Below are 14319 nucleotides of genomic sequence, written 5' to 3'. Positions count from 1 at the left end.
GTACATCTCTTGCACCTTTATGCATCTCTCTTGCCTCTTTCTGCACATCTCTTGCCTCTTTCTGTACCTCTGTTGCCTCTTTCTTTACCTCTTTTGCCTCTTTCTGAACCTCTGTTGACTCTTTCTGCACCTCTGTTGACTCTTTCTGCACCTGTCTTGCATCTTTCTGCATCTCTCTTGCATCTTTCTGCAGCTCACTCTCGTCTTTCTGTACCTCTCTTGCCTCTTTCTGCACCTCTCTTGCCTATTTCTGCACCTCTCTTGCCTCTTTCTGTATCTCTCGTGCCTCTTTCTGCATCTTTCTTGCCTCTTTCTGTACCTCTCTTGCCTATTTGTGCTCATCTCTTGCCTCTTTCTGAGGCTCCCTTGCTTCTTTCTGTGCCTTTCCTCCTCTTTCTGTACCTCTCTTGACTCTTTCTACACCCCTTACCTCTTTTTGCACCTCTCTTGCCACTTTCTGCATATCTGTTGCCTCTTTCTGCACCAGTCTTGCCTCTTTCTACACCTCACTCTCTTCTTTCTGCATCTCTCTTGCTTCTTTCAGGACGTCTCTTGCTTCTTTCTGCGCTTCTCTTGCTTCTTTCTGCACCTCTCTTGCCTCTTTCTGCACCTCTCTTGCCTCTTTCTGCGCCTTTCTTCTTATTCTGCACCACACTCTCTTCTTTTTGCAACTCTCTTGCTTCTTTCTGTGAATTTCTTCCTTCTTTATTCAATCTCTTGCTTCTTTCTGCCCCTCTCTTGCCTCTTTTCTCACTTCTCCATCTTTTTTCTGCACCTTTTTTCCTCTGTTTGCACCTCTTGTTTTTTTCTGCACTTTTCGTGCCTTTTTCTGTACTTCTCTTGTTTCTTTCTTCACTTCTCTTGCTTCTTTCTGTGCCTTTCTTTCTCTTTCTGCACATATCTTACCTATCTAGGTGTAGTTAGAAATTATCCTTTAAAAAACCTTAGCAATTCACTGAAAAAAACACCGGTTTCAGGGATGTTATAGTTAGAAATTAGCATTTAAAAAGCCTTAGAAATTCACTGAAAAAAAATAACAGGTTTCAGGGATGTTATGGATAGAAATTAGCATTTAAAAACACCTTAGAAATTCACTGAAAAAACCATAGATTTCAGAGACGTTATAGTTAGAAATTATCATTTAAAAAACCTTTGAAAGGTACTGAAAAAACCATAGGTTTCAGGGACGTTATAGTTAGAAATTAGCCTTTAAAAAAAGCATAGAAATTCAGTGAAAAAAGGATAGGTTTTAGGGACGTTATAGATAGTTGGGCATTTTACTAGTGCAAAACCGGCCAAATTCGCCTGATATAGTTAATTGAGCTAACTATAACCCGCGCCCCTGCAATGCACTGCGGATGACGTCACATATTACATCATTCATGACATGGTCAGTGACATCACTGACGACATCACTGATGAATAGAAGGCCCATAGGAATGAATTGGAAGACATTCTCAATTTGCGATTCTCAATTAGAGAATCACAAATTGAGAATGCAATTTTAGGGTTGCAAGGGTGTCAATAGGACACTCTGTTGCACCCCTGAAATTAACATGTGTGCACATGTGGCCCACATACGTGACCCACATGGCACTTTGAAAAATGCCATAAAGTGCACTTTTCAAAGAAATCGCAATTTACCACCAACCTGAAGTTGGTGGTATTTTGCGATTCCTTAAGCCACAATTTGCACAACTTTGCTGCTTCCTACATTGCATTTAAAGAATCGCAATTTGCAATTCTTTAAATGCAATCGCAAAAAAAGGAATCGCAAATTTAGCGATTCCTTATTTAGCATGTGGTTTTTTGCATGCTACATAGCACACTGCCTTAATTTCGATGGCAAATGCTGAAATTCTGCTAATTTCAGCATTTGCAAGTGCAAATAGGCTTCCTACATATGGCCCTATATTCCCTCGTTTATCCGCATTTCGGATTATGACGTCAGGATTAGTTTTCAATTTCTTTATCAGTTGGTCGTATTGACGTTCTATCCGATTGATCTTGTGTTTTTTGGCCCTTTGCACTTTATAGTTGAGTTTTTTAAAGCCTTTTACCAGCTGTTCTTGAAAAATATCTATTGAATCTCTTATTGTGATTAGATTGAATTTAGATGCTGGCTTAAAAGGAGTGGTGGTTCTGGCTTGTGTAACATCAAGCCCCATGTTGTTTTCTTGGGAACAATTTTCATTAGCTAAGTCCCATAAGTCATCTAGTAGAGCTTGTTCCGAGTCCTTGGGATTAAGGAGAGAGGGACTTGTGGGATTCGTTGGCGTTGCTGTTTCTTTATTCTTACTTTTGTTTTTGTTTTGTAGATGATATTTATTTCATCCATTTCAGTTTTTTTATGCCTTTGAAGACATCCAACCTAGTGCTGGGGTAGTCAAATGAAATGATTGGGCAATACGATAACCCCAAAGATAATAGTTGTTCCTCCGCTTTGTTGAGGTCAATGTCAGTTAAGTTGATTACTGTTTGACTACTTTGATTAATGTGATTGGGATTTTCTATTGCCATCTCCAATTCCGTCTGGGTGGGCGTAGGTTGTGGTTTCCTTGTATCTTCTTGATTTAGCTTTTCGGGGCATTTGGTGGATCTGGTTTTTGCCCTCTGTTTTGCTGAGTCCTTGGTCGCAAGGTGTTGCGCCTTTCATATACCAAAAATCCACCTGTTCAATCAGATCAATTTTTGCAGGTACTGTTTCACTTTCTACTGCATAACTCCATTCCGAGTTAGATGATCTACTCTGTCCTGCTTTATTGGCCCCTGCCTGATTTGTTGTTGAATTACCATACTTTGAGACTTTTAATGCATCATATATTTTGGCGAATGTGAAGATGCGCCTGTCTCGTAATTTGTGTGAACACAGTGAAATTTGTAGGCTTTCCTCTCCCGTATCTTGTCTTCCTCTTTCTTCAGTCTTTTATTCATTTCTTCTTTGAGCTTAATAATTTCTTCAGATTTGCCCATGACAGCTAGTTCTTGATTCACTGTTTCAATTTGCTCCTGAAGTTTGAGGCGGTCCTTTTCTTCATACTTCACTAGGATTACTACATTACAAGTCTTCTGAAGGAATCTAAATTTGTCTCCGCCCACTCCCTCATCATCTCTCGGTCCGGATTCTCATAACTCGGAGCAGTTAAAATCCTTAATCCTCAGGGTATCCTCCCTGTAGTGTCCTGCTGGACACGTTCTAGTTGTTATGAAGTAAACCTACACTTTACACCCACCCACCACTGGTGTCACGAGTCACGTGACCCAGTCGATAAAGGGGGCGGAGCGCACGTGCTCTGGGCCCATTCTACCAGCCCACTATCCTGGTTTCCGTGTGTCTCTCATTACCATAATGCGGGCCTAGAGCCCAACATTACATTGGCGACGAGGTGGCTGTGCCCCGCGTGCACCAGCTAAAGAAGAAGGGGGAGATAGTGCTGCCCGCCTAGGGGCACCCCTACTACGATCGGCGCCGACCGCCAAGAGGCCCGCGGGGCATGCGCTGAGCCCCGGGCCAATATGCCAATGAGGAGGTGACCGGGAGCCCACCCCGCACCTCCCTAGCCCTGCCGAGTGCTGCCGAGCCGTCGGAGTGCCCACAGAGATAAGCCGGCCGGCCAGACCCCACCTGCACAGGCCGCAATAGTGTGACCCCACACGCGTGGGGTCACACAAGCAGAGGCCGCGAGCAGCCTGTAGCGACATCCAGACTCCCGCGCAGCCCATGTGCCGAGAGACTGCGGCGAGGGGGCAGGAGATACCAGTAAACACTGTGTGCGGCCAAGCCGCGAATTCCCAACCAAAGCAACTCACCTGAAGGTCTGAGGGAGTTGTCCTGCGATCTTCGGCCGCCCACCTGTGTCTGGGGGGAGGCGAGAGCGTCGAGGCTTCAGGAGAGAAGCGGGAGCGGCCGGAGCAGGGTCGGTGGAGCGCTGATGATAGGGAGGCCAATAAAATAGGTACGGAGGAAGCACCATCCACGAGCTGCTTCCCAGCACTCTGCCCCTAATGAACCAGTGTGAAAAAAAAGAAAAGAAAACAACTCTGCCTGCACCACGAAGGAACCAAACAAGGCTCCAGAAAAGGGTATAATAAAACGACATGGACGGCCATTAGTTACCCTACACTATCATCTAGTGGACACCTGGTGTTTCTGCGCCAAAAGAAATAAACAAGCCTAGCACAACCAAGAAATAAGCAAGCCTAGCACAAGCCAAGAAAGGGATTCCCGGGGGGAAATCAAGCCTGCAGCAACGCGGACGGAGACTACACAGCCTGCCACATCCAACAAAACACTGCCATGCCCAAATGGCGCAAAGCCACCACACAGCCTTGTGGTAACAAAAGGGGGACGGCGCAGGTTTGCACCAGAAGCGCACCAGGGGTGCAGCAACCCAAGGCACTAGAGGAGCGCGCAGGAAAATGACAAGCAGTAACGCTGGACAAGCGAGGGACACTCAGGAACTCCACACCAGGTAACTGCGCAGCTAAGCATTAGGAGCACGTGAACGCAGAGACAGGGACATGCTCACCCCTGCCTGAAAGTAATGCCACGACTAGCCAAGAGAAACAGCCAAGCATCACCCGGATGGCGGATAAAAGCCAACACTAGGGCACAGTGAGAGCTGCCAAGCACAAAGGCGAACGCACAAAAAACTCACCATACTAAAAGTAGCGCCAAACCATAGCAAATGGGAGGCGCAGGAAACACACGAAAGGAGTGCAGTAACTCCACAAAGGACGCTTAAAGCACGCAGCAAGTGCGCCCAAGAAAAGCAAGAAACACAGCCATCGGTGCACGAAAATAAAGACCAGACAAAAAGATCAACGGAGCGGTGATGCAACCCTCCTGAAGCACTACACCGACACCAAAGCCGGTACCCCACACGGGAACGCCAGCGAAAGTCACAGGAGCGGTGGCGCAACCCTCCGGACACAGTGAAGCACCCGAAGAGCGTGGACAAAAGCGCGCCAAAGCAAAAGCATCGCAACAGCAAAGGAAAGTGAACACGCAGATCACCAGGAGCATGAAGACTCACAACAGAAAGCCGACCCAGCCTGGTTGCAAGGAGAAGAACGCCGACCACCCGGTCTGGTCGCAAGAAGGTAAAGCCGGCCACCCAGTCTGGTCACAAGGAGGAGAAAGCCGGCCACCCAGCCTGGTCACAAAGAAGAGAAAGCCAGCCACCCAGCCTGGTCGCAAGAAGGAGAAAGCCGACCGCCCAGTCTGGTTGCAAAGAAGAAGGTAAAACAGACCACCCAGTCTGGTCGCAAGGAGGACGAAGTCGCAAAGAAGAAGACAAAGCCGACCCCTGTCTGGTCGCCAACGAAGATGAAGTCGCAAGGAAAAAGGGTGAACACCCAGCCTGGTCACAAGGAAGACGAATTCAGAGAATCGCCTAGAAAGAAAAGTGGAACGACCAGTCAGATGGTCGCCAGCGCAGAGAGACCTGGCAGGAGGTCTGCTCCGAAGACAGAAGACGTTCGTGAACCACATGCCCAAGAGAGTGTCCGGAAGAGGACCCGAAGGGACGGACGCAACACCTACAAGAACCAGAAGTAACAGGAAGCAAGAAAGATCGCAACAACCGGTCCAGTCACAGAAGAGAAGAAGACAGTGTCCGAACGCCAGGAAAAGACCAGTGGGAAACAGGCGGAGTGCACGCTGCCTGGAGAAGCCTAGTCAGGAAGACAAGGACAGCGAGATGGCCAGACCGGTTCACGAAAAGGAAAACGGAGAAGAAGGGCACGACACCATGAAGGAAGGAGAAGAAGAAAGGAGTCATGTGGCACGACGCCATCAAGAACAACAACATCCAGAAAGGTGAGGAGGGGTGTGACAAGCCTACACACCCACCAGAAAAAGAGGTGACACGCACCACAACACTGCATACAGTGACCCACATGTCCAGGAGAACATTGATGGCACTAGGAACAGAACAGGCATCTACTTACAAGTTCCCCGATAACCGGTCGACTACAGGAGAGTACAGGCTGGACCATTGGTGACACCTATCTTTGGGATTGAGCGGAAGATTGGATGCGGAGAGCGCTCAGACGTCCGGCAGAAGGAGAACTGACCACTCCACACCAGCCCGTGGATATCCAAGGGGCAAAGGCCTCAGGGACACCGGTGGCAGAGGGTCCCGACAAGAGAGCTGGATCCACCGCCGTCTATCCTGCACGTCCTGGGAAGAAGAGCAACTTGTGCGCAAAGGCAGGAGTCAACAGCCAACCTCCAGGTGGAGCTACGGACTGCGTAGTAATCTCATCGCCTCCTCCATTCACACCCAGACTGTGGAGTTGGAGCAACGCTGCAGAGAACACCCAGCCGAAACCTGAAGAAGAGGGCCTCCGGGATATCTCGTGGCAGGAGAACACCCGCAAGAAAGCGTCCCAGTGAGAGGGATGTCCTTCAACCACTCCCTCCTTTGCAATGTGAAGCCAGGCTGCCTACAGTGAAGAAACCAGATGGACTAGTGGAAGATAACAGCATCCATCAAGGCTACCATCTGGTCATCTTGTTCGGCGTCACCCTGAAAGCAAGATCTCAGTGGACTGAAGAACATACTTCCTTGGCGCAAGTCCAGAAGAGCACGCCCGCCGAGAACCAGGACGCCGAGCCCAAGAGAACGAACGTTTCAGCTGCAAAATTTCCACCGGCGTTATCTAGCAGGCAGCTGAAGAGCCCCCTTCTAAGTTTACAATATTGCATATTTATGTCTTTCCTCCCACAGGTTCGGACTTTGCTTTTCCTCAATTTTTATTAACGTTTGGGAGGAATGTAGTGTCCTGCTAGAATCTTTTTCCTGTACGTGTTACTCGCCGCACTGCTGACTGCACACCTTCCTAACCCAGGCGCCCACTCAATTAGGCTTCGTGCTCCCTTGTACAGCTTCAGGTTAAGCCAAACGCACGTCCTCTGACTCAAGTCCGCTTACCTTAACGCTGTTGTTTTGGTTCGCCACATTTAAGGGTGCTGGGGAGCCACGCTGATAATCCTCCCGGATGACTTTCCTTCGCCCGCTAACAGGCAGCAACTCCTTTGCTTGCATTTGGCCACAATTCCAGAAGGGGGTCCGTGTTTAGCTGAAGGAGTCTCAAACCAGCAACACATATCCAGAAAACTTCAACTGCTTGTTAGATAAGACACCGGAGCACAGCCCACAGGTAAAGCGCAGATTTCTTTATTTAGATGCGTCCACCATCTGCGCTAGCAGCATAACGTTTTTCGGCACTACAAATGCCTTGATCACATGATGCACGTTATAGGTCACATCCTGTTTTTATACAGTCATTTTTTTCAAACTTGAGTTGTTTTTTTCTCTTAATACTGTTGCTGTTGCTCATTGTTTCTGACATGCCATTTATGAAGTTTCAATTAAATAATACTGGTATAAATATCTTAAAATCTTAAAACTCATATATTATTTAATACCCATTTCAACCCATATATGTCTATTTATATCCCAAAAACGATCCCAAAAACGAAACTTCCCCAAAATGTTTAAATTACCCATACCACCCCAATACCCATATCCGCTTAAATCTTAAATTACCCTTGGCACCCCAAAACCACTCTTTACCCTAAAATTACCCTGTGCACCCCAAAACTCAAACCCACCCTGGACCCTAAAAATACCCCCTGCACACCAAAACCCTATCCTACCCTGACCCCTAAAAATACCCCTGCACCCCAAAACATACACGCACCTTGAACCCCAAAAATACCCCAGCACCCCAAAACCTAAATGCACCCTTAACCCTAAAAATATCCCCTACACCCCAAAACCCTATACCACCCGATCCCTAGACATACCCCTGCACCCCAAAACCCTAAACCCACCCTAAACACTAGAAATTCCCCCTGCACCCCAAAACCCTAACCCACCCTGATCCCTAAAAATACCCCTACAACCCCAAAACCCTAACGCCCCCTGACCCCTAAAAATACCACAACACCCCAAACCTAAACGCACCCTTAACCCTGAAAAAATACCTCTTGCACCCCAAAACCTAACTCCACCCCGAACCCTAAAAATACCCCCTGCACCCCAAAACCCTAACCCACCCTAACTCCTAAAAATACCCTAGCACCCCAAAACCTAAATGCACCATGAAACCCAAAAATACCCCAGCACCCCAAAATCTAAACGCACCCTGAACCCCAAAAATATTCCAGCACCCCAAAACCTAAACCCACCCTGAACCCTAAAAATACCCCATACACCCTAAAACCCTATTCAACCCTGACCCTTAAAAATACCCCAACACTCCATAACCTAAACCCACCCTAAACCCTAAAAATAAACCAGCACCCCAAAACCCAAACATACACTTAACCCTAAAATTACCCCTGAACCCCTATAACATATACCCCTACACCACAAACCCAAAACTCTTTACTTACCTTATACTTACATATAAAAAACATATGCTTTTACCATTCATGCATTTACAACGAATTTCGTTGTAAAAGCATGCGTGGTAAAAGCATATCAAATGTAATGCCATGCATTGTAATGGCATTGCGGAGTGATGGTATTTGTGTTGTCATGGTATGCGGGGTGATAATATGTGGGGTAAAAGATTCATTGTAATGGTTGTTAACCATTTTGCGCAGGTATTTGGGTTTTAAATTCAAGGTAATGTAAAGAAGAGTGTCTGCTTAATGTTTGTAACTCCAGAAAGCTGATGACTTTATTCTTACCCTCGTTTTGAATTTTTACAGGTGTTGGGTGTAGATCACCCAGATGTGGCTAAGCAGTTGAACAATCTGGCACTGCTCTGTCAAAACCAGGGCAAATTTCAGGAGGTGGAAGAGTACTATGAGCGGGCGTTGTGCATCTACGAAAGCACTCTAGGGCCAGAAGATGCAAATGTGGCGAAGACCAAGAACAACCTGGTGAGACACATTGATGCTGTTCGCTGATACTTACTTGTGCTTTTATAACCACTCCCCTACTTACACAACCCTCACATTCTTTCATCATTTCAGTAGTGTTCCTTCTGTTGGCGTGGAGATGGCACTGTCTTTAGGGCTCTTAGCTGCACATCTTGCTACCAGACACATGTAATGGTTTGAAGAGACACCTGTACAACAAAATTTAATTGGATCGAATGTGCTCCTTTCCTAAATTCTATCACGCTTCTTTTTTCAGAGGTCTTTAACACCGTTAATATTTGTCATCAATTTCCCTAAAGCATTATCTTGTTTTTATAATATGACCCTTTCTCTTTTTAATTAAATTGTGATAACATCCATTTAGGATCTCAGGAAGACCAACTAGCTTTGTATTGTTAGAGTGAAGTTGCAGTCTTCAATCAGGTCCTCAGAGAGATGTTCCAGTATGATGCTATGTTTCTGGGAGTAATGTTACAGATTGACACCAGGTCCTGGAGGGACCTGACAGTATGGCGCCAGATCACTGTCAGTGTGTATGGTGTGGACAGTTTAAGAGCATACTGTGAAATATAACTATAAAAAACAATACTAAACAAACATTTACCTAATTGACACCAAGGTATATACAATAACAAAATAAGGTGCTCAGGTAATCTGACTTTCTAAAGAATCCGTGGATGCCTTACTCACATATCGTAAAGATATTCATATCAGTGGTCAACAAAGCCCGATACAGCCACAATTGTTGAAAAATTGCAAATTGGATCTTAATGTGGTTCTCAATTAAAAGGAGGAATTAAATGCATCTGTCCCCCTGGTGTGTCTGAAAACAAAAAAGAGCCCTTTTAAATGGGAAACCTGGGCTACAAGCAATAGCTGGATACGAGAGAAGAAGGAGAGCTGTGAGAAAGGGGCCTTGCAAATGGCGGTGCCAAAAATGTAAGAAGCAGGTCCTAAAAACATATCTGCACTGGCCACAGAAATACCTAACAGAGGCAAGGAGTCCACTAATCCCCCTAGCTTAGGTAAAGATATTCAGGTCATGGCTGAGCTGCACCACCATACTGGATACATTACGGCCTGACCCAAGTTCAATATGGAAGATCTAGATGGAATAGCCTCTATGCGGGGGACAGGCCTGGAAATTGACTCAACAAACTTTTTAGTAAGCCAACCCCTCAACTCATCATCCCTGCAGAAAGAGGCACAATCAGACAATGACTACTCACTACCCATGGGGGAGTTTCAGGCTGAGAAAGTACATGTGCTGGGCTTACATCCCGCCATAGTGAGTACCCCTGTATTGGGCTCCCCTGCCATTTGTACACAAGCCGATATTCCAAGCAGGCAACCCACCGGGGAACAAGGTCCTGAAAGTAGTTCCTGGGAGATTCTGCTTAATTCATTTCAATCGGTTGTTAATGCCCTGACATATCAGTCGAGCAAGTTAGATATTCAAGTGGACCTTTTAAATACAATGGCGTTCTACATTAGCGGCAATTGACACTAAGATTGGAGCACTAAATTTGTGTGTACAAAGGGCGCAGTCGAGGCACAGTTTACTTCTACCTGTAGCCCTGTTTTGGACAAACTGACCTCGTTCTCTGGGATGCTCAAATTGGTTCTGGTAGAGATTAAGGGGCAGGTAAAACTGCCCACCATGCCATGGCTGTGACAACCCCTTCAAGGTGAATTATAAACAAGAGGAAGAGGAAGCGAGTAGGAAATAAAACTCACCCGAGAAAGCCATATAAAGCAGGCTTGGGCGAGACTACTATTGTGGAGAGCACACAGCAGAGGAAGGAAGTCGAAGCGCCACTACAAAGAAGCGCTGGGAAGGTGTCGCTCAGCGGTGCAGGTTTTACCAAGAAGTGTCTCACAAGGGGAACCAGCCAAGCCACCCAAGTCAGTGCAAAAGACTTAGGAAAAGTCACAATCAAAAAGTTAATACAATCATAGCTGGTTGTCACATTCGTCACCAAGGGGAGGTGTACCCAATTTTCCAAAGTCCAATTGGTCGCACACTGCTTGTCCTATCAGCGTGTTGCCCCAAAGCATTGTGGTCCATGAAGTAAGCATCAGCGGTGCGCCTCTGCCAGGGTCTTGAGCAAAAAAGTCACTGTCGCGTTGGCCATCCCTGGACACGTGTTTCGAGGTTGTTACCTCTCGTCAGCAGGGAATAGGCATATATGTAGGGGTGCTGCGTAGGCTGCCAAAAAATATCCTCAGGTCCGGTACCACTCGTGGCACGCAGGTGCGTAACCCTGGCTCGTCAGCCCCACCAGCTCAAGAGAGCTTGAATATAAAAGAAAGTCCAATTGGTCGCACACTGCTTGTCCTATCAGCGTGTTGCCCCAAAGCATTGTGGTCCATGAAGTAAGCATCAGCGGGTGTGCCTCTGCCAGGGTCTTGAGCAAAAAAGTCACTGTCGCGTTGGCCATCCCTGGACACGTGTTTCGAGGTGGTTACCTCTCGTCAGCAGGGAATAGGCATAGATGTAGGGGTGCTGCGTAGGCTGCCAAAAAATATCCTCAGGTCCGGTACCACTCGTGGCACGCAGGTGCGTAACCCAATTTTCCTACCAAAGTAGTTAAGTCAGGGGTGCCCCCAGAAAGCAAGCAAGAAGACTCTATAGTGGAGAAAGGCATAGAAGGACAGGAGGTTAAATTTACCTTTTTTCAAGTCAAAGAACAACTAACGAGGAAGGAAAAGGACCGACAAGTGGGCCAGATCCAACTGTTGCCAGCCCAATCCTTTTCGGAAGAAAAAGGAGCAAACATTTTCAACCAAAAGCAGTCAATTCAGCTGTGCCCCTAGAAAGAAAGCAGAAGACCTTGTAGCAGAAGAAGGCACTGAAGATAAGGAGGCTAAATTGACCTTTACTCAAGCCAAAGAACAACTAATGAGGAAGGTAAGGGACAGACAGGTGGACCAGATCCAACAGCTGCCAGTCCACTCCTGTTTGGGAATAAAGGGGCCAGACCCAATAGTAACCAAAGAAGATAGCTACTCCCTCAGTCTGAAGATATCGGTCGATTCAGTGCAACGTAAAATAATAAGGGTCAGTGAAATAAGCAAGTTGACTTCAAAAGAAGGAAACATACACACTTCCAAGGAAAAGTTTAATCCGCAGGAGGTCGGAAAAGAGAAAAGGCAAAAACGGAACCTGGAACAAGACCCTATAGATCTACTACAAAGTTAGCATATTTTAGAGCAAGTTCATAATACCCAGCAGGTAATAGTTCGCACCATACAGCAAGGCCAAAGAGAATCGTTGACTCACTCTGGTCCGCCTGGCAATCGCTGTAAAGTGACATTTTATCCTAAATACAAGTCAAGGGGGCATTTTGTAATAGAGGGACTGTGATACGTATTGCCAAAGAAAAACCGGTGTTAAACCACACTGAGTCTTCAGATATATATTCAGTCACATTTGTAAATAACCAAGGCCCTTCCTCAGTGCATCCTTGTGTTATACTTGTGTCACTTTACAACCACTTAATGCTGTGTTGTTCAACGATGACTCTTACGAATCCCCTCATGTACCTCTTGTAAAAGTTATCAAATAACATGTAAAGCGCTCTGATACATTTGGGTCAAGCTAGCGCTATATAAAACTCTAAATACTAATCAAGTCAAGTCAAGTCAAATGGTCTTTATTCGGATATAAAATATCCATAAAAGTACAAATCATCATACCAAATAGTACATAAATATTTGATCACATAAAACACATACATAAAAACGGGTTGGAAATAAAAACATCATTATCGTCATGAAACTGATGTGCAAAAATAGCAATAAAGTGCGAATAGTTGCTGTATATACATTCAGCAAACAACAGTTCTAACGATATCTATGTGCAAATCTGCAGTATGTAAACTTTAGACTATGTGCAAAGAGCAGGTATATGTGCAAAAGGGTTCACTTTGTCTTTGACATATTCATAGAGACTCGCAAGCGTATCGTGGATTTCAGAAAGGAGCTTACTCTAAAAATCATGTCATCACTACCTAACTGCTGTATTTCATGAAATGCCAAATTAAAATCAATAATAACATGTGATTTAAAATAAGGAATCAAATACAGTTTAGTATATCTCACATAAAATCCACAAAAAAACAGAAAATGTAACAATGTTTGTTTACGACCGAAGCCGCACGGGCAAGACAGGTTCTCTAAACTTTTATTAAAACCTAACGGGAAACAAAGTGAGTATCTTATACTCCCGTCTCTTAGGAGAAATAGCAGACTCCTATTCCATCTCCCAAGGTTTTTTCTGAGATATACCTGAGGCATGTTGTCGTTCCTGCCCGGTAACACCAGAAGAGGGGTGTATCTAATGTTTGACGATTTATGGAGCACCAAGTTTTCTCTTTCCTTACGGTATAAATCAAACAATGCCCCTCTCACAGACTTTTAGTCTATACCGTCTGTAACTGGAGGAGAGAGGAAAATATGCTCCAGCCTTATACTGGCTAGGCTTTTCTTTACTGCTCCTAGCCAGGGTATATAACTACCCCTGTCACATTTAAAACATTCTGTGATTCTTTCTTGAGTTAAGAGTGCGGCAGGATTTTGCCATATCTTTAGCCAGAATAATACTGGCCACGACTTGATGATATCCTCCGCATAATGAAGATTTAATTCCTTACGACATATAAAAGTAGGTGCTGAGATTATGGCCCCTAATACCTTTCTACAGAATCTGTTTTCTTAAGTTTGAATACTTCTACAATTTGCGTACCCCCACACCTCTGCGCCGTAAGTCGCCGTCGGTATACATTGGGCCTTGTAAATCTGTAGTAATGGAATTACAACCTTTACCTGCTTTGGCTGTCGAAGGCTTATGATTGAATTTATGGCCTTGCCGAGTTTGTTTTTTCCGTGGACCACATGTGGCTGCCAAGATCCTGAGTCTGAGAAAACTAGGCCCAGGTAGGGAAAAGTGCTAGTGCTTTGTAAGAGCTCTTCTACTGACACAATATGATGAATTCGGTGCTTTTTAGGCCCGCAAGACATTATATATGATTTATTAAAGTTGGTACACAGGTCCAAATCTGCCATAAAGGATACAAAGCCCGTTATTAAAGAGCGAAGTGCTTTAGGTGTGCGGCCCATCAGGACCGCATCGTCCGCATATAAAATTACGGGGAGCAGTTTACCGTTGATTTTTGGAACATCGCAAGATAATTTAGACAGGGATTTATTTAATTCATTTATATAAAGGATAAAAAGTAAGGGGGCTAAGACACAACCTTGTCTAACCCCCCTACCAATTAAAATATCCCCGGAGACCTCTCCTTCATTGTTTATCCTAACCCATGCTTTCAAGTCTCTATGCAGATGCGCCAGAAAGTGTACAAGTGCCTTATCCAGCCCGTAATTTAAAAGAATCTCCCATAACCGAGAACGGT

General features: G+C 45.4%; 1 protein-coding gene across 1 annotated transcript in view; it reads left to right on the top strand.

The window, feature by feature from the left end:
* Window positions 1-14319, top strand: part of KLC3 (kinesin light chain 3) — a 931842-nt gene that overhangs the window by 781896 nt on the left and 135627 nt on the right. Inside the window, exon 8 of the mRNA XM_078660896.1 lies at window positions 8729-8902. Within this exon, the coding sequence (XP_078517022.1) occupies window positions 8729-8902 (174 nt within the window). The remainder of the gene's footprint in view (window positions 1-8728; window positions 8903-14319) is intronic.

This window comes from Lissotriton helveticus, chromosome 9 (genome assembly GCF_964261635.1).
Source record: "Lissotriton helveticus chromosome 9, aLisHel1.1, whole genome shotgun sequence".
Taxonomy (NCBI): domain Eukaryota; kingdom Metazoa; phylum Chordata; class Amphibia; order Caudata; family Salamandridae; genus Lissotriton; species Lissotriton helveticus.
The sequence above is the reverse complement of the archived record's forward strand: the minus strand, read 5'-3'. Positions and strand labels throughout refer to the sequence as shown.